Genomic DNA, 27,764 nt, shown 5'->3' with positions numbered 1-27,764 from the left:
AAAAAATATAATACAATTTTATACTGTACATGACATAAAGATTTGGCAGATGTGATATGGGGAAGACACTGCACCCAACTACCAGTCTAGCGGGAGCTCCATGTGTAAACAGGGTCATTAGAAGGTAGGCAGTTTATTGGTTTTCAGTGTGTTTAGTCTCTAAATGAAGATTTATGAAGCACGTCTTGGGGTAGGAAATTGGCAAGTGGACCAGCAGTGAACCTGACTTCTCTCTCTGAATGATCACTGATTGCTCCTTTCAGAAATGTTGATACTTTCTTCATTGATGATGCCACAAGGATATTAAAATCAATTTTATTGACTAGTTGAGTAGCTCATTGGCAGTTTCTCTTAAGTGATAATAATAGACTTCTCTAGCCCAAAGGGGGTCAGCACCCTTACTTGCCAACCAATAAATTCCTGGGGAACTCATTTACAACTGATACTACAAAACTGTTTTTTGTATTATTATATATCAGGTCTCAGTAACTATACACACTGTCAATGACAGTACTGAGCGCTACAGGGAACACAAACGTCAAAGTAATTACAAAAAAAAGGCTAAAAGAAGTCAAATTGAGACCTTTCCTGTGAAGGTTTCTGCATCTGTGCATGTGCATGCGTATTCATGAAGTGCATGTGGGATTTTTCATAAACATCTGACAAACAAGGATTAAAATACACAAAGAGATTATGGAGTATTTTTGCTCTATAAACTTGGTTCTGCTTCCATTGACATCAATGATGGCTGATTTTAATGGGAATAGGATTGGGCCCAACAGTTCATGAGTATCAGTATGAACACTGAACAATAGGGACCAACCCCTCAGCTGGTATAAATCGTCACCATTCCATTGACTCCTATGGTGATACATAGATTTACACCAGCTGTGGATCTGGTCTCAGATTTTCTCTAATGAATGATGTATAAAAGAAATGTATTTCCGGGCAACCTCACACAATTTTTCAGGAAGTACCGTGTGCATTTTTATTTTATTTCTACATCAATGGTCTGAGCTAGCTCTTCTCAGAAGTGTGTTACAACATGCAGGGATACATGAAGTGATGAGTTGGACTTTGTACAAGAGGAATACAGGGGAATTAGTCCTACTTACTTCCCCCCACCTAAACAAGTGCATGATACAGAGATGAATAGTTGCATACAAGCAACTTGATGAACCCAGTTTTTATATGGATCCTAAAAAAATAACAGTTACTCTATTGCCAATATTAATGTAGAGCATTGCAAAACACTGAAGAGACACTGGATTAGCAGAAATGTGATGATGGAGGTGGAGGCAGCGGTCGCCTTTGGGCATTTATGTGGACATTTGAGTACAGTACAAAAGCTCAGCAATCCATCTATGTCACACAACGCGCAGGGAGTTGTTTCTTTGGCAGGCCAACTCTCAAATACAGAGGAGGTCGGGGGAATTCTTTTAATGAAAAAAGCAGGCCTTCTTTATTGACTGATCCAAAGTCTATTGAAGTCAGTGGAAGTGTTTCCACTGATTTCAACAGACATTGGGTCAGACTTTTGTACATGCTCTTCAAGTGCTTTGAAATGAGCATTTTAAACTTATTTTTTTAATTTATGAGAGTTTACCATGAAAACCATTCCCAATGCCCTACACACACACACAGACGCACAAATTAGCAATCTCTTTTGTGTTCATTTTCTATGTAAGTGCTAATACGGAACAATAAAAAAATGCCCAAGTTCTTTAAACCATGATAATTATCTTTCTAGCTCCGTACAGGAAGCTCACTGATCTTTCGAGCCAATTAAAAAGAGAAATATGAAGAGCATTGCGGCTTTCTTTCATTTTCTGTCCTGAGCAGAGGGAGACCCACATGAAAACAATTATTTTAAAAAGCATCTCCATTCATATCTGCTTCTTATTGTGAAAAACAATGTGAGGTGCAATACATGAAATACTGACCTTAAAAAAGGCACAAGTCATTTTTTTTAAAGAAAGTTAAGGCCCTCAGTTTTCAAACATTATCTAAAACAGGCACCTAAAGCTGTACTTAGGCCCCTAGCTATGGGGATCTGATGTTCAGAGTTGCTGAGCACTTGCCCTTCCCACTAAGATCAGTGGGTGCTGTGGGACCTCAGCAGGTCTGAAAATCAGGCCACTTTTAGTTAAGGATTTAAAGATGGATTTAGGAACCTGACTTTTGGTGACCAGGTTTGAATATGTTGACTTTTCTTTCTGTTAAAGGGAAGATGACCTGTAGCCTTATTATGTTTGGCAAAGTTGAAGGATGGTAAGCTTTGGACTGTAGGCACTATTTTACTGTCATTTTTGAGTCTTTAGCTGACCTTCATGTGAATTTCAGTCTCAAGTGTCATATACATTTCAGATCCTTACAGAAGAGATTACTGATCTTAGAATGGTCACCCCCAGCTGCTGACGGGAGACAGAAAAGTGAATCTAATTATTTTGAGTCACATTCATTTTTTGGCTTTGTAAGTGTGTCTTTCCTGCTCTTAAAGATGTGTGAATACGCTAACATTTTCCTCTCTCCAGACTGAAAACTATACACTGGGAGCAGAACACAGTTTAGTCACAAGCAGGACAGGAAATAACAAACCAAAATTCTATTGCGTTATTCAAGGTCTAACTTTAGGAGTCAAGCCTGATCCCTTAAAAGCCTTAAAATTACTGGGGAATTATCTTTCTTCAGATGCAGACCACCCAAACCCAATCTGATTTGACAAGAGGCTACCTCAAATATCAGGATTTTAAAAAAACAACACTCCTGTAACTAAGTAGAGAAGAGGGAAGGAATGATATAAATACTTCGAGGGAAAAGTTAAGAGCAACAAGACAGAAAAATGGGTTAATGCTACCAAAGGGTTGGAGGAGAATAAGAAAGGTTTTACAGAAACTGCAGGGCAAAAAGTAGTGCTAGGTAGAATGACGTTCCATTAACAAATAAGGACTGGGATGTAATTCATAATGACTTAAAATGCCTGAGATGAGAAACTCCTTTTCAAAATCTTTAATAAGAAAAAAAATTAGGAAAGTTTGAACAATTAGCAAGGAGGCATGTCCTGTAAAAATAACAAGAGGTACAGAGGAGTAAATGGGATGTTTGAACATAAACATAGAAAGCAGACCAGATTATTTATTTTGGGGGATTTTAAGGGAATTAGCTAACAAACACACCACTGATAAGGATCTTAAAGTCATACATAACTGGGAGCATATCAAATAACTGTTGAAAAGCAAATGTGGTTCCAAGTTTTCAAAAAAGGAAAGAGCAATCTTTACTAGTACCATCCTATAAGATTGATAGTCCTAGTAAAATATGGAACACACATGAGAAGAAAAATATAATCACATTTGGGGTCAAATCTTGAGAGATGCTGAGCACCTGGAGCTCCTAGTCACCTCAACGGGGCTTGGCACTGATCAGCTCTGTAGGCACTCAACAGCTTTTCAGATTTGTCACTTTGGCCTGGATTCAGGAAAGCACATAAGCACGTGTATGACTTTAAGCATGTCCTTAACTGAAGGGGAAGACTTTCCTGCACTGTGGGCAGAGACTTACTGAACTATGAGCAAGACATTGCATCAGTTTATAGAAAATTAATCCAGCCAAACTTAAATGACTTTTTCCTTGTATACAGAATTACACAATTCATAACAAAGGTCTTGTCATTTAGGTGGGTATAGTAAAGTATTTGATCCTGGTTTTTTTAGAAAAAAATTATCTGAAAAAATTGGCTTGGGTAGGAAGCCTATTCTTTCGATAATTGCTATACAATGTAAGGGGAATGATAAATGTCCTGACTGAGAGGAAGTGTGCAGTGGGGTACTGCAAAGTTGTGTGAGGATCAATTTATTTAACATTGTCATGAAATACTTGGCAGAGGGAGTAAAAAGCATGTTAATGAAACTGACAAATGACACTAAATGTGGAGGAATTCTGAATACTATTCAGGCAAAGAAGTAATAAAAATAAGAGAGAAATTAGAAAGGTGGGCAGAAAACAAACATCAACTTGGAAAAATGCAAACTAATGCACCTGGGGGGACCCCCCAAAAAAAACCAATGGAAGAGCCCCATGGAATTAGTGGGCATCAAGTTATATATATAGTTGCAATGTAATATTTCTGTTAAAAGGGACAACGCAGTTTGGGTTCCAAAACCAAGGCACCATGATCTAGATCCTCAGAGTTATTTAGATTTCCAACTCCCATGGGAGTCTCAAAGGTAACAGTCCTTTTCTATATAGCTCTTGGTCATATATACCTGGAATATGGTGTTCATTGTGGGACACCACATTTCCAGGGGAAAAAATTAAACTGGAGTTAATAACAAAAATGATTTGTAAACTGGAAAGATCAACTTAAAGAAAAAATAAAGAATATATATATATATATATATATATATATATATATGGCTAGGCTATTTGTTTTAATGATTTAACATTTGTCTGTGGTACCAGAGTTAAGTCTGTTTACAAGATGAGTGAGTACATGATATCATTCTATGAATATCTGAAGGGTGTGAACACCAAGGACAGAGAGGAGTTATCTCATGTAGTATGTGGGGTATGACTATAAGTAATGAGTTGACATTTAAAAGGAGAAAATTTAAGCTGAATATCAGGAAAAACTTGCTGGGAATGAAATGTATTCTGGCTGAGGAATAGTTTCCCAAAGGATATGCTAAAAGCCCCATCACTTGGGACTTTTACAACTAGGCTGGACAAAATAGCAGAAACTGTATTCTAAGGATCAATCCTGCATTGGCTGGGGGCTGGACTGGACCTAAGAAGTCTTTTCATCTCTAATTTTTATAATTCTAGACAATAAAAGAACCCATTCATCCCCTCCTCTTTTTCCTGTCTCCCAGAGTCCACCTGCTCTGGTTTAATATTCCACTCTGAAGGTGGAGAACCTTGCTCACTTTCTCATGTGGAAATCATGCTGATCAACTGACTCTTGCTAGTAGGGCATGTAATTAATTTCTTAATAATACTTTGCAGCTCTCTCATGACTTCTTTCCAAGGAGTTCAATAAAGTCTGCAAACAATCACAAATTAAGGCGCTGACAAACCCTATGCCGATGAGAAGTAATATCTACATTTATCTCCTAACACTTGTTTAGAGCTGAGGAAGCTGAGGCAACAGGAGATGAAGTGACTTGCCAAAAGTCATAAAGCAAGTCAGTGGCAGAGCCAGGAATAGAACTCAGGATCCAAATTATGCTCTTAGTTCTAAACATTGTAAATCCAAAATATCTGTAAAGTCTTTAAAGGGATTATTCTGGATTTACACAGGGTAGAACTGAGAGCAGAATTCATCTGAGATCTCTGCACTCTCAGTCCTCTGCTTTAGCCATTGTATCATGCTTTTGAGAATGGAAAATATCTTGCACTGCAATCCTGGCAGCTTTTCCAAGGGCACCTGGCTCTTTAGGAGTTCAGTGTGACCGTCATCCATGTAAGGGTCTGTGCAGGGTTCATTTACCCTCTTTTTACATGAAGCAGTGGCATTTATTTCCAGCAATCTTTATTGGTGACAATCTCACAGCTATATTTCTATGACTTGCCTCCTAGGTATGCTACTTTCAAAAATAACCTTTTAGAGATACAAGACTACTTAATAGGTTCCCTAAAAAGAAAATGCTTTTCAGGATGTAGGCGTAAAAGCAATTAGATTTCCAGCCTCCAATTTTTACTTCAAAGGTGAAACCTTAAACCCAGTGAACTGATTTGCTTGGAAATTTTATTATTTCACTTTTAAGCTATGCCCATTCCTGTAGCTAAGAGAGAGGAGAATTATTTGAAATTCATATGCTTAGGAATCAGCAAAAATGGCTGGCAGGTATTGAAGCAACTACGATCTGGCTGCTAATTCTGTACCTTCCAAGCGATTCAATTTTTATAAAGCTGAGAATTCCACTGGTTCAGATTTTCAGATGAAGCTTTCCAGAGAGAAACAGAAAACACAAGTAACAGCCACCAGCTGCATTCTTAGCCCCTGGATTGGGTGTCCACCCACTAAACTGGTTTAAAATAACACGTTTAGCTAAATCTATGCAATTTTCTCATGTAGGCAAACCTGCAGTGAAGGAGAGCTGTGTTCAATTCTCTGCTGAGTCAGACAGGAGAATTCAAAAAACAATGCCAGTCCAGGAAGATGTTAGGTGAAAAAAAGGCAAAATTAAGGGATCGTAAAGAAAACAACAAAATGACATCTGTCTCAAAGGAATATATTGTACCCCCCTCACCACTTCTGAGAGAGTCTGATTCCCTTCCATTTAACTTGCTATGGAGAATGACTCTTTCTATTCAGTTCCTCGCTGCTGCTGAGTCATGAACACATCTTTGCCTAAACTTTCAGCAGAACATCCATTGAAATAAATGGACTATTAGGACAGAGACGTATGTCTGATGGGCAATCTGGTATGTCTAACTATTCAAGAGATAAGGGCTGAATATGTCTGCTTTTGCCAATTTGGAAAAGCTTATTCAAGCAAAGGACTAAAGATTATGTGCACTTTAAATAATGAATTTGCCAAGCCATCAATTGACATTTCCATATAATTCCAGTCCCACTTCCTTTGACTATTACTATTGGTGTTGAAATACCTGCCAAATCTTCCCTCTGAAAAATCTTTAACTTTAGATTGAGAGTTTAATGAATTCCCTTGTCATATCCCGTCAGTCACAGAATCACCAACCTCCCCCCCAAAAAACAAACAAACAAAAAACACACACACAACCCCACAAACTGGCAAAAACTTATTTGATCATTCTCATAGATACTAGATACTAAGGTCAGAAGGGACCATTATGATCATCTAGTTCGACCTCCTGCACAATGCAGGCCACAGAATCTCACCCACCCACTCCTGCGAAAAACCTCTCACCTATGTCTGAGCTATTGAAGTCCTCAAATCGTGGTTTAAAGACTTCAAGGAGCAGAGAATCCTCCAGCAAGTGACCTGTGCCCCATGCTACAGAAGAAGGCGAAAAACCTCCAGGGCCTCTTCCAATCTGCTCTGGAGGAAAATTCCTTCCCGACCCCAAATGTGGCGATCAGCTAAACCCTGAGCATGTGGGCAAGATTCACCAGCCAGATACCCAGGAAAGAATTTTCTGTAGTAACTCAGATCCCACCCCATCTAATATCCCATCACAGGCCATTGGGCCTATTTACCATTAATAGTTAAAGATCAATTACCAAAATCATGTTATCCCATCATACCATCTCCTCCATAAACTTATCGAGTTTAATCTTAAAGCCAGATAGGTCTTTTGCCCCCACTGCTTCCCTTGGAAGGCTATTCCAAAACTTCACTCCTCTGATGGTTAGAAACTTTCATCTAATTTCAAATCTAAACTTCCCAATGACCAGTTTATATCCATTTGTTCTTGTGTCCACATTGGTACTGAGCTTAAATAATTCCTCTCCCTCTCCGGTATTTATCCCTCTTATATAATTATAGAGAGCAATCCTATCTCCCCTCAACCTTCTTTTAGTTAGGCTAAACAAGCCAAGCTCCTTGAGTCTCCTTTCATAAGACAGGTTTTCCATTCCTCGGATCATCCAAGTAGCCCTCCTCTGTACCTGTTCCAGTTTGAATTCATCCTTCTTAAACATAGGAGACAGAACTGCACACAGTATTCCAGGTGAGGTCTCACCAGTGCCTTGTATAATGGTACTAACACCTCCTTATCTCTACTGCAAATACCTCTCCTGATGCATCCCAAGACCGCATTAGCTTTTTTCACAGCCGTATCACCTTGGCGGCTCATAGTCATCCTATGATCAACCAATACTCCGAGGTCCGTCTCCTCCTCCATTACTTCTAATTGATGCGTCCCCAGCTTATAATTAAAATTCTTGTTATTAATCCCTAAATGCATAACCTTACACTTCTCACTATTAAATTTCATCTTATTACTATTACTCCAGTTTACAAGGTCATCCAAATCTTCCTGTATGATTTCCTGGTCCTTCTCTAAATTGGCAATACCTCCCAGCTTTGTATCATCCGCAAACTTTATTGGCACACTCCCACGTTTTGTGCCGAGGTCAGTAATAAAAAGATTAAATAAGATTGGTCCCAAAACTGATCCCTGAGGAACTCCACTGGTAACATCCCTCCAGCCTGACAGTTCACCTTTTAGTAGGACCTGCTGTAGTCTCCCTGTTAACCAATTCCTTGATCATTCAATCTATTCTCTACCAGTGCTGGATTATTCCATGCAGTACACTTTCTAGTATTCTGTCCATTGTAATTGTAGAAGTCTGCAGACATGGGACTTTCACCACTTCCCCTGGGAGACTATCCTACAGAGTGTGATCCCAAGAGCATTTCTGCAAAAACAAAGAGGGAAAAAAAGGGAATTTTATCTATAACTAAGAAGAGCATAGACCATGAGAGACCAATTAAAATACTTGTGTATTGCTGGAGGCAATGTGATCAGTAAGAATTTCTAGGTGCAAAACAGAGGAATCCATCTACCAAGCAAGCTGATATTCTTGTGTGACTTGAATGCTAGTTCCCTTTAAAAAAATGAAAACAAACAAAACATGATGAATCCCGGATCACTACTTAATTTGGGAGATTATGTCTTTTAAATCAAGACAAGCAAAATATCCTGTTTATAATTAATTTTATTTAGCAAGAAAAAATGAATTCAAATATCCCACTCAGTGAACACATATCAATTCCCTGATAATCAAGATCCGGATATGAAATTAACTTTTAGTAAATTCATTTCTGATTTTCACTACCACCGCAATTTTCCTTGTACTGTTTCTGGGCTCTTGGAGAAAGAAATAGGACACTTTGGGCTGTAAACACTTCAGCATGTGATTAACTTTTCTCACAAGTAGTACGCTTCACTTCAGTGGCATTACTTAAATGGTAGTAAAGTTATACATGTGCTCAAAGTGTTTGCAGGATTTGGGTCTTAGGCCTTGATCCAGTAAAACAGTAAACTTTAAGCATGTGTTTAAATTCCATCTATTTCAATGGGGCTACTCATGTGCTTAAAGATAAGCAAATAAATGCATGTATGCTTTACTGAATTGGGGCCTTAATTATTCTATAATTATAAAAAAAATAAATTATTTCTTTTCATTAACATTTCTTACATCTTAAATCTCACTATCTTTTCTGTTTTGTATGGCCACATGGTCCAATATGCCGAGCACTTTTTTCTTTAATGAATTGCCTCATCACTGTTTATTTTATATTGATTTGAAACTTCCCCCAGGCTTCTGTGTGATTCTGATACTGTTAACAACTACTTCCCTGCACTTTACATAGTATCCTACACCTTTCCAGGATTTTAATTAGTATTATTTCATATCCTAGAAAATCAAAGCCAATTCAGTGCCCCTCTATCTTCTGCTCTGTTATGAAAACTCAGACTCCAACCAAAACTCCCTTATTTTTATCTGAACCACACTGCTGCAGCAGCAGGCAATTGCAGATACCTGGAAAAAACGTTTCCACTAAAAGTAAGATTAGATGAAAGTAAAGGTCTTCAGATTCAAATTGAAGTACAAGATACAATCTGCAAGCACAGTAGTGGATTTTCCAAGCAACTGAGCAATATATTCCCATGTATCTCATATTGAATCAAGCCCCAAATGTCTACACACACGCACAAAGCTCTACTTTGAACTATCGAATGAAAACATATACTTTACAGCACCAGGGGTTGCAATTTTCCTTTTTTTTTTTTGTACCGGCATTACATGAGAAAAAAACCAAACAGATTTAAGATGAAATATTTTGGCCAGTTCTAGAGAAATTTTTATTTTAAACTTCAGTCTAGGTTTCATTTAAACATAAGTGCAAAATGAAAGTTTTAAAATGAATGTATTGAGCGAGCACCAGTATTTTAGAGATGGCCAATCCTGGCATTAGAAATAATGTAATATTTTATCCAGAACAGAGAACTATATCCAAGCCAAAAATCTGTGAGAGAACTGGAGGGAATTAGAGGGTCAGGGACTTGAATTCCTCTCTCAAGAAAAGAACAGTCTAGGGCCAAATTTCCCCCTCATACAAGTGCAATCTAGTCCCACTGGCTTACATAAGAATTGCATGCAAGTGTCCACAGGATTTCAAAAATTCAAACTTTTATGGTCTAAAGAAAAACATTTTCATGTGCATTTAGATGCCAGAAATCCACTTCACACCAAAATGTGTGTCCTACCAATTTTAGAGCAAAAACGTTTAAAGAAATGGTTAAAAAATTAAAAAGAAAATCTGATTGGGGGACTACTTTTGTATCCCTCTGCCTTCAAGGCCAGTCTCCATTTATGCCATATGTGCACCTGTGAGGCTCTCAGAGGCAGAACAAACAGACACAATTAATACATTTTAAATACCGCTACATTAACCAAAATACTTTTCAACACACAAAAATGTCACAGCTTTAAAGGCTAATGTCTCAGGATCTTCCAAGACTAGTCCTACTGGGAAACTTGGGATCTCCCCTTTCCAGTGATATGAAGATGCCATTTCTTACCCTGAAGGAACATGAGATAGCAGACATAAAACCTTTTTGTGGTATAGGACAAATTATTGCCCCAGCTTGGGCCGCAGGATAGAGTAATTTCGGGAAATACATTCCACATTTGAAAGAAAAGAAGAAAACATTTCTCTGGCAGGTGGATTTTTTTTAAAAAAATGATGTCACTTTGAAGCTGCTCAGAGATTTGGAATGTTTGAAATAGTCCTGTGGGAGATGGATTAGAGGGCAGTGTGCAGGGAAGGCTAAATGCAGTTAGTCATATGGCTTCACAATTTATCCCACGGGTATTACCATCACAGATCTAATACAGTGAATATACATGGAATGGCCAATATAGCTAAATAGTTAGATATATACCCCTCAAAAATATTGTAGAGTAAAACATGGACTCATTTCAGACAATTTCAATAAAAAGATTAAAATTAAAAAGATCAATACTTTAAATATTTAAAAAAAACTATGGGCCTAATAGCTAATATGCTAAATTTAAAATACAGAAGCCAAACTAACACTGCTGTTAGTAGAGAAGCAAGGAAGAAGAGTGGGGTTTCTTGTTTTGTTTTTTGTTTGGTTGGTTCTGTTTGGTTTATTTTTCAGGCAGCGATTTTATTTTCTTTATACTATTTAAATGAAGCGTTTTATTTTGCAGCAGCAGCAGGGTGATGCTAATACCAAACTGGTTATGATTTGGAAAGTTCCCCCTCCCCATTCCACTGAATTTTCTTGAAATGGTAATTTCATCTTTCCTAAGGTAAATAAATGTGTTAGGCAGTTTATTAGGAGGAAACGCATCAAAAGTACATATTACAATGGTAGACAAAAGAGGATTAGTGCCACCACATTTTTTGGTGTGAACCTGTCTGAGGGTGGAGGATTTATTTTGAATTGACAGTTAAAATGAACACTGAAAATAGTCCAGTGGAAACACAGGAAACCAATCTTAATTATTTTCACTGAACCTAAGTACGGTATGGTATTTGAACCTATTCCGATCCACAGGTACTGCTCACTACAACATGTTATGAGGAATTAACCCCATCATCAGTCTAGAATCTTTATGTGTAAGTTACAGGGCCACTAAAGTCATGCACACATACACACCCTCACACAAAATTCTATGTTCCTTGGCATTTTTAATAGATTTGCTTTGCAGAATTTTGAACCATTATATTCTAACATTTGCCTTTGCAAACCGTTTCCCTTTGTGTCTATCTATACTTTAATCTAAAGACAACAGGCTCTCCCATGTTGAAATATCTCCACTTTGCATTTTCTCCCCCCAACCCGCCCCCACTTTGGAAATTTCTGATGTGATAATCTTGGTATGGTATATAGTTTAAAAACAGGCAATGATTTAAACCTTCTTATTCAATCTTTCATTTTTTTTAGGAAGTCTTGGAGAATAGCATTTAGAAACCTTTGAAATGTCCTTTTATGACACACACGGTTCAGCACTCTGGGCTGAACAAATGTCCCACAACCCTGCCATTTTCACTTCAATGGTACACCAGGAATTTCTCTTCCAAAAATACAAATGTTACAGATATGGTGGGTGAAGAGGAGACCAAGAGAAGTGGTGCCAACTGCCACTGTTTCCTCACCTGCCATTGCACAAGAATTTAAAAGTGACAACTTAAAAAGCAGCTAGTATGTTAAATATCGCATCAATAGAGCCTCAAAGGAAGCCCACTTGAAACAACACTATTAATGGTGCCTGGCACAGGTGGATCAGCATGGATCAGACACATCTAGAAGATGAAACAATGCTTTTCATAACACATCTGGCACTTTTTTCTTCCTTTTGTTGTTGTTTTCAAACAGGCATGTGTAAATAATGACTTGTGAAAAGAAAAGCAATTCTATTATGAGGCATATGTTCCCGGGGTGTCAAAGAAAGAGTGTGGTGGATAAATCATGGTTAGGTTGTTTCTGCCACTCACTGGCATATTTTTGGATGCTACAGCAGACTAGTCAAATGGGTTTCATATTCACACTCTGAGAAGAAGAGGTCTTTGGAATGCCATGAGTCATGCAAGTCCATACACTACAATAACATCAGGTTACTAACAACATGCAGAAAATGTTCAAACGTAACCTCCCAAAAAATAAAATAAACAAGATGAAGGCTTAAATTATCTCACAACTTCGAGCCATCTAATCTGCAAATTTCCCTTTTTGTCACAAGAAGCATATCTCTTGGTATATCCTGTTTTGCTTCAAGATCTAAACAGATGGAAAACTTCCAAGAGTTCCAGCCGAAACACTTCACAGTCTAGGCAGATTAACTCTGGAGTGTTGGAGTTACTACAAAATAACACCGTGCTGCCAAATTTCTCCTCATCATTTACTCAATGTTCTATGAGCTTTTTTGGCAGTATAATGTCAGGAAGATTCCTCAGAGGGCCCCACTGCTAGATGCAGAGTTTTCTCCTCAAACCTAATGGAAACAAGCAGACAATGTCCAAAAGGAAACAGAAGTCATATTCCTGGCACCCTCTTCAAGGGGGGTTACAGTCTTTTAAAAAGCGCAAAAAATTAGTTTGCAACATGTTAGAGAAATCTGACTGAACATTTATAAACACGAACAAAGTGATTATACTCTTCAGGACTCATTCCACTATGTCCAGCTACTAAATCTGCACTCCCTACTGCAGGCCAACCTTTCACTCTTGCAAAAGGGAACATCATGTCACATACAGGTGTTTGTTTTTTTGGTAGCAATGGGACACTGATGGCTTGGAGTGTGCTTGAAATGTCTCCAAACTTCATCTCTGAAGCCTCAAACACATGAGCGGTCATGTAGCACAGGCTTTGGGGGACTGGGGAGTTACCATAGGTCAGAAAATACACAAGTCCATTAGTACTCATCATAATTATTGAGATCTGTAAAATAGGCATTAGAATAGGTCTTTGCAGTAAGATGTGGATTGAAGTATTTGTTTCTCTCCTCCAAGATCAGGTTGTTTTTATTAAATGCCTAGAAAAAGAATAACAAAATGTTTTTAGTGGGCAAACCTCCAGGATAACTGATGCAAACAACAATGCAACGAGAGTGCTCTGAAATACCCATGTTTACTACAAAACTCTGCATTTGTATGTGCATATGTGTTACAATGAAGTCCTTAACTACACGATCCCATAAAATATTGTTCCAATACAACAATATAACCTTATAGGGTTTTTTCCCCCAATCTTAGATAATCACATGCAGGTTGTTATACTGTGTATTCTTATTTCTTATACTACTTTCATTGTCAAAACGGTTCTGTACGTCTTCGTTGACTTAGCCTTTTTATATAATTTTCCTCTAGATTATGCATTCCTTGATTTTGAGTGTAAAATTTTAGAGCATGTAAGAGATTTAGGAGTATAAATTCCATTTTCAAAAGAGATTTAGGCATTTTAAGGTCAGATTTTCAAAGGTATTTGGGCACTTAAACATGCAGATAGGTGCCTAGTGGGATTTTCAAAAATACCTAAATAGGTTACCCCATTGATTGCAAAGCATAATCTCTCTTTCCTAATTTCCTAGATTCATTTATTTAAGAAACAAATGGAAAAAGAAAAAAAGAAAAAGATTCACTATCCAGGACTTCACAAACACTTCAGAAAATTTTGCTATAGCACATAAATTCTATAATCTGAATGTATTTGGCTAGATAGCACACAAATGCCCAATCTCGCATACTTTAGGAATTTTGCAATAGGAAGCTGTTCTAAAAGGTTATAAGTAGACTTGTCATGATTAGATTTGTTATAGGTAGATGTTGGTAAATGTCAATTTCATCATACACATAGAGACAAACAATATTTTCATTGATGATCCTCAAAATTTCAGACAGGCAAAGTAAAAATATGTTGTTTCAGAATTTATTAGACGTTGATTTAAGGATATTTACTTTATGCGTTTTAACATGTGATGTTGACAATTGATGTTTTAATAGTTATAAAGCTTTAACTTTTTGAATCTTGAAGTCTAATGTCATTGTCTGTCCCTCCCCCTTTCCCAGATCTCCCCCCATAATTTCCTCAAACTGTGAAAATTTAAATTGATAAAAATAAAAATTACTTAAAACTCACAATTTTGCACATCTGTGAAAATTTAAATAGATAAAAATCTAAAAAATGATTACAAATAAACATTGGCATTATCTGTTGAAACTATATAAAATAAATTGAATTCTGCAAAGCTAGATGTAAGAGGTGAAACAATACAGAGGAATTTATAATCTATGGCAATGTAGTGTTGATATCATTCTAGATTCTCAGCTGGGATAAATTTATGCAGCTTGATTCACACTGTGCTATGCAGATCAACACCAATTGAAGATCTGACCCATCACAGATTTGGTTCAAAGATTATAAGGCAGAAGGGATCACTGTGATCATTTAGTCTGACCTCTTGCATAACACAAGCCACAGAACTTCCCTGAATTAATTCCTGTTTGAACTAGAGCATATCTTGTTGAAAAACATCGAATCTTCATTTAAAAATTGCCAGTGATGGAGAATCCACCACAAGCCTTGGGTAAATTGTTCCAAAGATTAATTACCGTCACTGTTAAAAATATGCAACTTATTTCCATCTGAATTTGTCTAGCTCCAACTTCAAGCCATTGGATCTTATTAAAGCTTTGTCTGTTGAACTGAAAAGTCCATTATCAAATTTTTGTTCCCCATGTATGTACGTATAGACTGTGATCAAGTCACTCCTTAACCTTCTCTTTGTGGCTCTTCTCTTAAACTTCCAAATTTATCCACACCTTATCCGAACTGTGGACATCAGTGCCAAATACAGAGGGAATATAGCCTCCTTACTCCAACTCTATATTCTCTATTTATATATCCAATGAACATATTAGCCCTTTTGGCCACAGCGTCGCACTGGGAGCTCATGTTCAGCTGATTACCCAGCATGAATGTCAAGTCCTTTTTAGAGTCATTGCTTCCCAGGATTCAGTCCCTCATTCTGTAAGTAAGAGCTACACTCTTTGTATTAAGATGTATAACTTCACATTTGGCCATATTAAAGCACATATTTGTTTGCCTGAGCCTAACTTACAAAGGAATCCAGATCACTCTGTATCTCTGTTCTTTCAGTATTTACATTTCCCTCAATCTTTGTCATCTGCAAACTTTGTCTGTGATAATTTTATGTTTTCTTGAAAGTCACTGATAAAAAATTATGTTCACCAGCTATATCACAGACCTAGCATGGGAAAGAGGACAGAAGCTTTTGCTGCCTGCTATTTGAACTAAAGGAAAATCTCCATTAGGTATCACTATGATTTTTAAGTCCAAATCTACTTTTTAAACCAGATACTAGAGGACAGGAGTACTTGTGGCACCTTAGAGACTAACAAATTTATTAGAGCATAAGCTTTCGTGAGCTACAGCTCACTTCATTGGATGCATACAGTGGATACAGTATGCATCCGATGAAGTGAGCTGTAGCTCACGAAAGCTTATGCTCTAATAAATTTGTTAGTCTCTAAGGTGCCACAAGTCCTCCTTTTCTTTTTACGGATACAGACTAACACGGCTGCTACTCTGAAACCTGATACTAGAGGACGATACTTTCAAAGACAACAATTGAGCAATAGTCTGATTTCTTTGAACAAAGGCCAGTGGTGCATAAATTGTACATCCCAGCCAACACATGATAATGTCTTCAGTGTAATATAGGCAGGCGTGATAAGAAATCTAAAATTATTACACTACAAATATGAATCTAATTTAGTTATTCAAACATCTGATATTTGTATATTAAATATTTGTATGATCTTGAGTCCACCTTTCACTGTAAAAAATGTACCATTAGAATTCCTTTGGTACATTGTAATTACTGTAAACAGTTATACATAGCTAAGCATTACAGACAACGCTATCCATTGCTTACCTTGATGGCTTCTACAGAATCATATTTGTCCAGTTTGTTGATATGGTTAGTGATACTGGTATTAAGAGGAGCTGGCGACACTGGATGGATAACAGTTGCATCATGGGATTGCTGCTGATATCGTTGGCAGTAAGTGTAAACAAGCAGCGTAAGGAGGCAGCCAAGTATAGAACTGCTCAAGCCCACTGCAATCATGTGGAACATGTTAAACTCTGAAGAACGGATAGCAAAAGATAGCATTACCTTTAAGGCAGTCACAATAAGAGTTTTGAAACATTAGAAAAAACACGAACAGGTGCTTTGATTCAGAAGGGAATAAAGTATCTCATGGAGTTATGCATTTCTTGGAAATGTCAATCGCCAAGATTTTTATTTGTACTTAAAAATACATTGCATATCTCTAGAGATCACTATAAGCATCTTATATCACCACATCTGTAATATTGATTTGGCTGGATTTTCAAAAGGAGTAAGGGGCTCAACTCCGATTGAAATTAATTGCGTTTCCTTAAGTATCTTGAAAATCTCTGCCTAAATTCAGTTCTGTAAATTGTACTGCAAAGTATCCAACATCACCATTTCCATGTTGTATTATAAAAAGATATATTATCTATACTAATTCATTTGATTGAATCAAATCATCTCCTTGTATGTTGTTCTTCTAATTCTTTCTGTTACACTCAGTGACTAGTTGGGACAATTTAGAACAAAAGAACTAAGGTGAAACCCAAGTAAGTTTAATCAAAACCAATAAAAGACACCTGAACCCTGCTCTCCGTAAAAGGCTCTGGAAGACTCCTTTACCTGGTGCTTTCTTCCCGGGGCAATGGCCTGGTGCTTTTCCAACACCCCATTCACCTCTGGTGGACCCCCCTCACTCTTCCTATATCTTCAATGGGTGGCCAAGTTGCTCACTTCCCCATCCTGCATAATTATTTTTGTAAGTGGGAGTGGAAGTATTAGCACTGTAGGGAGAACAGGGGAACAAGAATTTCCCAATGTCCAATACACGCTGGAACATCTCAGTCTGAGAGTTCAAGGGAAGTGTAATGTACAGCAGTATAAGCAGGAATCTTTCCACTTGCTCCACCCCTAGATGATATTGTGGGGTCTGTAGAGTAGGTAGCCCCCCTAAAGAAGTAAAATTGGGAAGCAAGCCCACGGGCTGCCCTTTGAAAATCTGGGAAGGAGCCAGATGCTCATTCCCTGATGGCACTGAGAGGTGAGAGACAGCAGGCAACACACAGACACTCATACACCAAAAGTTGGCACCAGCTATTGATGAATTAGAGGTAAGTGAATTACATTGCCTTGCGCCACTTTTTCAAAGGTAGAGCTGCTTTTGTTGGTGTGGTGAATGAAGGGATAACAAAAAGTAGTTCAAATTTTTATCCTGAGTACGCAGTTTAGTTTTGTACAAACTAACATTTGATTGACTAAAAGTGCCCAAATGAGGGATTATAGGCCTAGATCCTCAAAAGTATTTAGGTGCCTAACTCTCATTGATTATAATTAAGGCTAAGATTTTGTCAGGGATATTTTTAGTAAAACTCATGGACAGGTCACGGTCAATAAACAAAAATTCACAGAAGCCTGTGACCTGTCCCTGACTTTTACTAAAAATATCCCTGACAAATTGGAGAGGGAGAAGGATCCAGCACCCACAGCTGATGGGGCCAGACTCTGGAAGTCACAGATTCCGTGACTTCTGTGACATACTTGTAGCCTTAATTATAATGCCTCAGGATCCGGGCCATAGTGTCTCTGCTGAAAACTGGGTAGTGGCACTGGAATATAGAAAGAGATGTTCATAGGGGCCCTATTTTCAGCAGGCACATAAATCAGTACTTATATGCCTCAAATAGTTTTAGGTGCCTGAATGTGGATTTAGGTGGCTAACTTGGGTACTAATATATGTAAGTGGCCCATGAATCACTTTCCATCTTTTTGCAAAAGTTTTCCCCAGACACAGAATTTGGTAAAAATGTGAGGAAGCAGAAAACAATCAATTCAGAGTGAAATCTCAGAGTAGAACCCATTGTGCATGCTGATGACTTCACTTTTCCCCACTGAACTCACTCCTCTTTCCTTTAATGAAAAATTGCTTCCACTGTACATAAGAATGCTAGAACCAGCCAGAGCTTTGACTATGGCTAAATACTTAATAAGTGCAATTGTTAAAAACTAAAATAAAGTATTTTTATTTTTAAACAATTTCTCTTCCTGTTCAGGACCTGTTTTGCTAACATTGTGGTTGTTTTGTAGGCGATATTTTATTTTGTTTTGTTTTTGGCAGCTTGTCTGATAATGAGCTAGAGATACAGTCTGAGACATTAAATGGGTGTCTAAGCTGACTCATAGTTGTTCATTTGACTCCCAAGGGGGGATGTTGAAATTATCATCCTGGATTGGTGCAGTGACTTTCCAGATTTTTGATCTGCAAGTAACTTGTTTATAATAGGACTTTCTCCTGTGGAGAGAAGAGTGATTGCCCTTGGGGGAGGCGGGAAGGAGAGAGTAAGAACTTCAGGTAACATGCTGTTGACTCAAAGGTAGGCAGTGGCAGTCAGATATTTAATAAGGCAGCTTCTGGTAACTACAGTCTGTTTTTTCTCAGAAAATGTAAGTAATGAGAATATGGCATTTAGAAGGTAGAGTAAAAGAGAAGGGAGCAAGAGGTGGAACAAATAGAGGAAAAATAGGAATCAATTATATAATTTAAAAAAAACAGGTAAAGATTCTGCTACAGAGAAATGAAAAACTTACCACCACATAGTTTTTCTTCTATGCTGCTAGATCGTGCTACTGATATTTCTAGAAAAACAAACAATGTAATTAAAATGTGTAGATAAAACATAGCAGAGATATACTAAGCTGATGAATAGAGAATAAGATTTTTTAAAAATTTATTTCACTATATTCATTCCAGAGCTGTGAGAAAAGATTTTCACCCCTGTCGAAACTGGCCAAAACCACCAAACAAATCTTCACTTTTAACTCCATGAAAAATAACACAAACATTATTCATTCTTGTCTCAAAAGTCTCAAGAATTAAACAAATGGCAGATATTGTAGGTGGGAAACTTCTTTAATTGGCAAGCCACTTCTCCCCCACAAAATAGTAAGTTTCTTAATGAGGAAATTGGAAAAAAGTTCACAGGCTAGCTCAGGGGTACAGTAGTGGTGTTTTAGCATGAAGACCCATGTCTACTCGTGGAAAATGTCAAACTTTCATCTCAGATCAGTGTGACCTATGAGACCTTCATTGCCCACTGACAAAGGGTTTACTGTCATGTAACAGCAATTGCAATCAAGCCTGACAAACTTACTATACCTAACACATTGCGGTCATGGTATGTATCTATAAAGAATGTCAGGTAAGGTATCAAATGAAAACTTATATCATACTGGTCATGATCATCACTGTGTGATGTAACAATTAAAAAGTTGTAGGTATGTACTAAAAATATGCTCAAACTATGAAACTAGGCAGGGTTTGGTAAGCAAGTTTGTTCCAGACAAAGGAATGCTGATCTGCCTGTCTCTCTAGGTCTCAAATGTAAATGGATCAGGGTAGGTCAAAGACAATGGGAATCAAATTTGTATCTGAAGTCAACCAGAAAATCAAATTATCAAGAGGACAATCCCTTCCAAAGGCATCATTCATGAAGCATCATGGCTGTCAGATGGAGGGCCTGCAGGCTGTGACTGAGGAGGCAGATGTGGTCCTGAGTGATCATATCTCCCTCCAGCTGGAGTAGCAGTCTGACTGATAGCTCTACTACCAGCCGAGAACCGGTGTTGTCGGGACCATGCTGGGGCGATAAGTACAAGGCATGAATTTTGTTAACATGTGAGGGGCTATTGACAGGCCAAAGGGTAGCACCGAAAATGGAAGTGGGATCCATTTACCATGAACTTGAGGAAATTTTGATGATTCTGACGAATTGCTATGTGAAAATATGCATCCTTTAAGTCAAGAGCAGCATACCAGTCCCCAAGTGAGGGAATAATGGAGGCCAGAGTGACCATCCAGAAGTTTGTTTTCTTCAAGAACTACTTCTGCTCTCTTAGATCTAAAATAGGCCTGAGACCCCCTTTTGCTTTCCAGATTAGGAAGTAGCAGGAAACAGGGGAACTTATTCTATATCCCTCACAAGTAGGAGGGATTGCACCTCCTGCAGTAGCATGACCTCAGGAGAGTGGTCCCTGATGACAGACAGGGAAGGGTGATGGGAGTGAGAACAGAAACAAACTGAAAGGTATATCCCACTTCCACTGTGCTTAAGACCCAATGATCCATGTGATGTAGGACCAAGCATTTAGGAAATGGGACAGATGATGGGCAAATAGAGGGGTGGGAAAAGATGGCACCGTTGGGACTGGTAGTATGACCTCGACCAATGTGTTAAAATGCTTGTTTGGAGGACCCATCTTATCTAGATGAACTGGCAGTTGCAGAGGAGGAGAGAGGTACCGGACACCTCTTGTAACCTCTGGCCTTCTTTCTGGACAGGTCCTGGGTACAAAGCATGAAAACTGGATACAGGGGGGTGGGGGACTGCTGTGGGCAAAACAGCTTTATTTTTGCCATCAGTGTATAAATACCCAGCGACTCAAAGGTTGCCCTTGAATCCTTGGGACTATGCAGCCTCTCATCAATTTTCTCAGAAAAGAGTAAAGGATCCTCAAATGGGAGGTCTTGAAAGGTCTGTTGAACCTCTGGGGAAAACCAGAAAACTGCAGCCATGAACACTGCTGAATAGTAATGGCCAAAGCCATGGCTGAGCAGCAGAGTCAGCCGCATGTAAACTGGCCACTAATTTGCCTTCCTCTACCACTGTGGAGAATTCTTGTCTTTAAAATATTATCCCACAGGTTAACATTGTAATGATCCAGTTATGTCTTCTGGTTTGCAATTCTGAATTGGAGACCTCAGGTAGAACAAAGCTTCCTACCAAAGTGGTCTAGATTTTTTTGCCTCTTTTCTTTTTGGCATTGAAACCTACATATCTAGTGTGTTAAGCTCAGTTTGCAGTTTTTGTTTATTTACTAAGGTAATCTGCTTTGATCTGTTGGCTATCCCTTATAATCACTTAAAATATACCTCTTGTACTTAATAAACTTGTTTTTGTTTTTAACCCAGTTTGTGTAATGTATAACTGGGGGGAGGGTGTGGCGGGCAAAAAGCTGTGTATATCTCTCTACATGGTGAGGGAGAGGGCGAATTTCAATTAGCTTACGCTGTACAGTTCTGGGTGCAGCGCAAGGCAATACAATTTTGGGTTCACTCTCCAGACGGGGAATGCACTTGAGTGCTGGGCAATTCCTCAGCTGAAAGCCTTTCCACGCAGTACTGATTGCAGTGTCTTTGTCTTTCTGCAGATGGGTGTGTCCCTATCTGTGTGTATGCTAGAGGAAGCTTGGGGGCCTGGCTTAGCAGGACAGGGTGAGGGAGCCTAGCCTGGTGGGACGGGCAGGCTCAGTGGTACCCCCAGTACATCAGGAGGCACACTGGAAGGCAACCCATCACAGTGGACAGTGAGCAGGGTAATGTGCACCACTTATTGCTCTGAGACACCGGTGGTGATTTTAAATGAGTTTTAAGTGTGTTGCCTAGAGAACAGACAAAGTGGCTACAAAGTGATTTGTTGTTTTCTGTTTGCTTATTTCGGGCAAAGGAAGTAGAGGCAGAAAAATAAGAAAATTAGTGAAAGTGAAGCTACCAAAAAGTTGGAGTTTTACAGATTACAGGTCTAAGAAAACGAAAAGATGCACAAGAGACAGCTGGAATTAAGACAACTACACATAAAAGAACAGGAAGCGGAAGAAGTCCAACAAAAAGCAGCCCATGAAAGGGCCATGGAAGCCCAGAAGCAAGCCATGGAACTGCAAGCCAAAGAAGAAGCAGCCAGCCAAAAAGCTTCCCTGAAACTGAAACACAAAGAAATCAAATCCCAGAAGCAAGCCATGGAACTGAGGCAGCTAGAGGCAGTTAAAGCCCTGGAACTGAGAGACAAAGAAATGCAGGAGAGGGGAAAAAATGAGAGAAAGCATGAACTGGCCTTGATGGAGTAGAGGAAACAACCCCACATCGGGGGGGGGGGGGCACCGCTCCAAAAATCCACAAATGGCAGTGGTTGTGTCCTGCATCAGTAAGACTGGGGACATTGCTGAATACTTCATCACCTTTGAGAGGCTGTGTGTGCTCTATGAGATTTTTGATGGTCAAAAGATGACCATTTTGGTTGCAAAGTTGTCTGGGAGAGCTATGGATATATTCAATAAGATGCCAATGGGTGATACTTCCAATTATGGTAAATTCAAGGAAATAGTTTTAAAACAGTTTCAGATTACCCCTTTTACTTACTGAGTAAAATTTAGAAGCCTTAAGAGAGGGGCTGGAATAAGTAATGTGGCATATGTAAACCAAATGAGAGATTTACTCGATAAGTGGGTAAGGGGAAAAGGGTATTTCAAGCTTTGAAGAAATGCGTGATCTGGTTGCTCAGGAAGAGTTCCTGAATATGTGTCACAATGATGTAAAACAGTGTTTATGGGATAAGAGGGTAAAAACTGTTGAACTTCCTACTTTTGCGGATAAATATGAACAGTCCCAAGCAGCTATTAGAAATAAATTACAGGCAGAGGGATTTAAGTTTGGTGGGAAGCAAGGTCACCACTTTACCCATGGAGAGAGGGAGGGTGGTCGAGAGGTGGGCACTCACCCTCCCAGAACCTTACCTCCCAAACCCATCTCAAACTGCCCTTAAAAACAGGAGATCCTAGAAGGTGCTTCCACTGTAATTCTAGAGCACCTGAGACATAATTGCCCCAAACTGAAGGAAAATAAACCTCCCCTGACCCATATTGGCTCAGTTGTCCGAGGCCCCAGAGGGTACCCCCACAACTTACCACACCTGCTTGGTGGACACAGGACCTGGTGAACCAGACAGCGAACACATTAAGGTTGTCAAGATTGATGGTACAGAGTGCCTGGGGTGGAGGAATACTGAGGCTCAGCTCTCTCTGGTTCAACCAAGTGTTGTCCCAGAGGCTAATACTTTACCGTGCCAAACGGCCAGCATTAAGGGGATGGGGCCAGACAGGTTCCCTGTGTCACTAGTGTAAGTTTGTATGGAATGGGAAGGTTTGGAAGGCGATTTACTTGTGGGGATGCTAGAGGACATCCCGGTGGACATGTTGGTAGGGAACATTATTTCCATAAGGCCAGGACTGTTGGTGTGGTAACTCGCAGAAAGAAGTAGTATTGTGTAGGGTCCTCGTAAGGGGAGGAGAGTGTATTGCCTGTCAGTGAGAAGGCTGTTCCAACTGGTGGCTGCAAATCTGATGCAGCTAAACCAGGGATATATCCTGCTCTAGAGAGCATGGAGGTGTGTGTCTCAGAGAGAAGCCCGGGGAAGGGCACTGGAACCTTAGAATCCACAGAGGAGGTGGGTGAGGGTTCCATTGGCACTGCAGTGCAGGGTGGCACTGTGCTTCCAAGTGAGGGAGAAGCAGAGTCAGGCCTCTGTTCAACTGAAAGCAGCATGTCCCCAGGGCTGGAGAGCTGTTGTCAGTGTCTGAGGAAATTATCCCAAGTATTAGCTGTCAGGAATTGCAGCAAACCAAAAGTCAGCCCCCTCTCTAGAGAGTGTAAGGAAGTGTGTCCTAGAGGGAACTCCAGTAAGGAGGGTGGAGGAGAAGCTAATTGAAGAGGATGCAAAACTGTATAGAGAGGCTCCTGTGGGAAGGAACACAGGCCCCGAGCAACTCTATAAGCAATTGGTTGTACCCAGCCAGCACTGGGGGGAATTAATGCTGGTAGCGCATGATGGTCCCTTTGCTGGTCACTTGGGAGTACAGAGGACTTATGACGGGCTAAGGAGAATTTCTACTGGCCAGGAATACAGAACGATGTGAGAGATTATTGTAAGTCTTGTGTACTGTGTCAGGGAAGGAAAAGACCTGCAGGACCCCAGAAAGCTCCCCTGTGTCCCTTACCTGTGATACAGGAGGCATTCCTGAGGGTGGCAATGGTCATTGTGGGTCCTATGCCACACCCCACTCAGAAGGGGGACAAGTATATCTTAGTGGTGGTGGATTTTACCACTAGATATCCTGAGGCAGCCGCTCTGTCTAATATAGAAGCCGAGACAGTGGTAAGAGCTTTTCTCACTATATTCAGCAGAGTGGGTTTCCCTAAGAAGATTTTGTCTGACTGGGGGGAAAACTTTGTCACAGATATTCAACAAGCTATAGAAGGTGTGTGGAGTGAGACAACTTAAAACTGCGCCCTATCACTCCCAGGCCAATAGTTTGGTGGAGAGGTTCAACAGGACTCTATAATCCATGCTGGGAATGTATGCCAAGAAAAGGGGCCAAAATTGGGACAAGTTATTGCCATTTCTATTGTATGCTTACAGGGAGATACCCCAAGAGTCGATAGGGTTTTCTCCATTTGACTTTTTATATGGGAGAAAAGTAGGGGGACCCTCTCGCTCTCATTAAAGACTCATGGGAAGGGTGCAATGAGGTGAGGGAAGAACCAGTAACTGAGTATGTTCAGAGGTTCAGATGGAGTTAAAGGACACGATAGAAGTTGTCCAAAACAACCTCCAAGACAGTCAGGCCAAACAAAAGGCATGGTGTGATGATAATACTCGTAAACACACTTTTGACATAGGAGACTTTGGTGATGGTACTCAACCCTGCAAAAAGGTTTAAAATGCAAAACTCCTGGGAGAGGCCCGTTGAGGTGGTAGAAGTGGCAAATGAAGACACGTATCAAGTTAAAAAGCCCCATGATGATACTGTTCCCCAACTAGTACATGTGAACCAGCTCAAAGCCTATCATAGTAGGGAGGCTGGAGTAAACATGATCTGTTGTGTGGAAGGGGAAACTTAGGCCCACCCACTCTGATCTGATGGCTAAATGCAAAGATGGAGCAACTCTGGAAAGCACTAAAATATGTAGAGAATTAACATTAGTCAAAAGGGATGAAGGGGGGGAGGTGCTGTCAGTGCTGCAAGAACACAGCAACGTGTTATCCAACAAGCCAGGGAGACTTGCTGTCCCATAAAATCTTCACAAAAGGGGCACAACCTAAGTTCCCTGTAAGCTGCATGGTGCTCAGGGAATCTGCCTGGGGACATGCCGAGGGAGGGGTGCCCCTCCCCCAGCACCCACTTAGCCCAGTCCCCAACCTGCCACGGCTGGGGCGTCCCTCCCCCGGTCCCAACTCAGCCTGCAGCCTGGACCTGCCGCATCTGGGGCACCTGGACTTGCCAGGGGACGCAGCTGGAGCAGCCCGGCCCCGGCCTCAGGCATGGCTGGGGCGGCACCTCAGGTGCGGCTGGCAGTGCAGCCCGGGCTGGCCCCAAGGCACGGCCCAGCCCTGGAGCAGCCCAGCCATGGCCTGGGTGGCCTGGCCTGACCTCAGGCACAGCCCTCCCCTGGACTGGACCTGCTGTGGCTGGGGGAGGGGCACTTATCCTGCAGCCGCAGCACTCCCAGGTGCTGCTGTGGGGAGAGAGTGCTGGGGGGAGTCCACTCTCCCCGCCGTAGCCCCAGAGCCCCCTCCTGCATCCCAAACACATCATATCTGGCCCCACCCCAAAGCCTGCACCCCCAGCCAGAGCCCTCACTGCCTGCACCCAACCCTCTGCCCCAGCCCTGAGCCCCTCATTGCCAGCCTCACCCCAGAGCCCACACCCCCAGCCAGAGCCCCGCCACATGACTTGTTATGTGACACATCACCTTCATATTGGTGCACATAACAAAATTCATTCTGCACATGGGTGGGAAAAATTAGAGGGAACACTGGGCATGACCCCCTGCCCTCTTCTAGGCCATACCGGGCCACTGGCAAGGTGAAAAAGCAAATTCGTACAGAGATACAGAACATGTTGGACCTGGAAAGAATTAAGGAATCGGACAGCTCGTGGGCATCCCCTGTGGTCTTGGTCCCCCAAAAGGGATGGAACTGTAAGATTTTGTGTGGACTAAAGAAAACTTAATGCTGTTACTGTAACAGATGTGTACCAAGAACTGATGATAAACTGGATGTGCATAGCCAAGCCAAATACCTCAGTACTTTCGATTTAACTAGCGGTTACTGGCAGATGCCTCTGGAGGAGGAGGCACAGCAGAAGTCTGCTTTTATCACTGATACAGGGCTCTATGAATTCAGTGTTACCTTTTGGTTTGGTAAATACTGGTTCAACCTTCCAGAAACTGTTCAACACGGTATTAAAGGTTTTACAGAGCTTCGCAATGGCATACATAGATGACATAGCTGTATTCAGCAACACACGGGATGACCACAAGAAGCTCAAAGAGGCTGGTCTAACCATAAAACCCTTGAAGTGCAAGATAGGAGTAGCCAAAGTCCCTTATCTAGGACACTGGATTGGAGGGCGACAAATATCCTCTGATCCTCTTAAGGTAGAAACCACTGTAAATTGGCCTGTGCCCCAAACTAAAAGGCGGGTCCAATCCTTCATAGGCTTGGAAAACTATTACAGGAGGGTTTTTTTGGGGGGTGGGGGGGGGAGAGGTGTTCAGCGACATTGTATCCCCAATCACAGACTTACATAAAAAGCACCAACCTACTAAGGTGATTTGGTCAGAGGCATGTCAGAAAGGTTTTGATAAGGCACTCTTTTCTGCAAAGCCCATGCTAGCCAGCCCTGACTTTGATAAGACTTTTGAATTATGTACTGATGCATCTGACACTGGCTTGAGTGCTGTACTGATGCAAACAGGGGAGGACAAGAAGAAGCACCCATTGCCTTCCTAAGCAAAAAGTTGTCCCCTACTGTACAGAATTACTCTGTCATAGAAAAGGAGTGCTATGCCATAGTGTGGGCTGTTAAACAACTGAGGCCTTACCTTTTTAATAGAAAATTCAAGATTCTAACGGACCATTCATCCTTAATATGGCTACAAATTAGCCATACAGAACCAAGGGTACAAATTACAAACTGCTACACTGGAGCCTAATCCTGAAAGAATTTAATATGGAGATTGTGCACATTAACGAAAAGGAGAACATGATAGCACATGCACTGTCTAGGAAAGAGGAAATTGGGCCCACTGCCATTCACGTTAGTCCGTGATAACCCTCTGGCAGTAATCTAAGAGGGGAGGTGTGACACCTTGACACCCCCATATTCACCACGACCTGACACCCCAATATTCACCACTGTCATGCAATTAGGATACGTTGTGTACAAAATATGTCTTGTGAGGTATCATTCTAAAAGTCTTGATCTGCTAGACATTAATATCTCATTGGATTGTATTTGTTATTGTTGTATGTGACGTTATGAAATTTGG

The 27,764-nt window shown here is 40.4% G+C and overlaps 1 protein-coding gene across 2 annotated transcripts in view; it reads right to left on the bottom strand.

The window, feature by feature from the left end:
* Positions 1-4,420: 4,420 nt before the first annotated feature.
* The window catches only part of SEMA5A (semaphorin 5A), a 606,804-nt gene continuing 583,460 nt past the window's right edge, over positions 4,421-27,764 (bottom strand). For both annotated transcript variants that reach the window (XM_074945055.1, XM_074945056.1), the window contains exons 20-22: positions 19,190-19,237; positions 16,424-16,635; positions 4,421-13,501 (exon numbers count right to left, since the gene is read on the bottom strand). In XM_074945055.1, the coding sequence (XP_074801156.1) occupies positions 13,382-13,501; positions 16,424-16,635; positions 19,190-19,237 (380 nt within the window). In that variant the 3' untranslated portion in view covers positions 4,421-13,381. The remainder of the gene's footprint in view (positions 13,502-16,423; positions 16,636-19,189; positions 19,238-27,764) is intronic.

The sequence above is a fragment of the Natator depressus genome, chromosome 2 (assembly GCF_965152275.1).
Source record: "Natator depressus isolate rNatDep1 chromosome 2, rNatDep2.hap1, whole genome shotgun sequence".
Lineage (NCBI taxonomy): Eukaryota > Metazoa > Chordata > Testudines > Cheloniidae > Natator > Natator depressus.
Note: the sequence above shows the minus strand (reverse complement) of the source record. Positions and strands in the feature narration are given on the sequence as shown.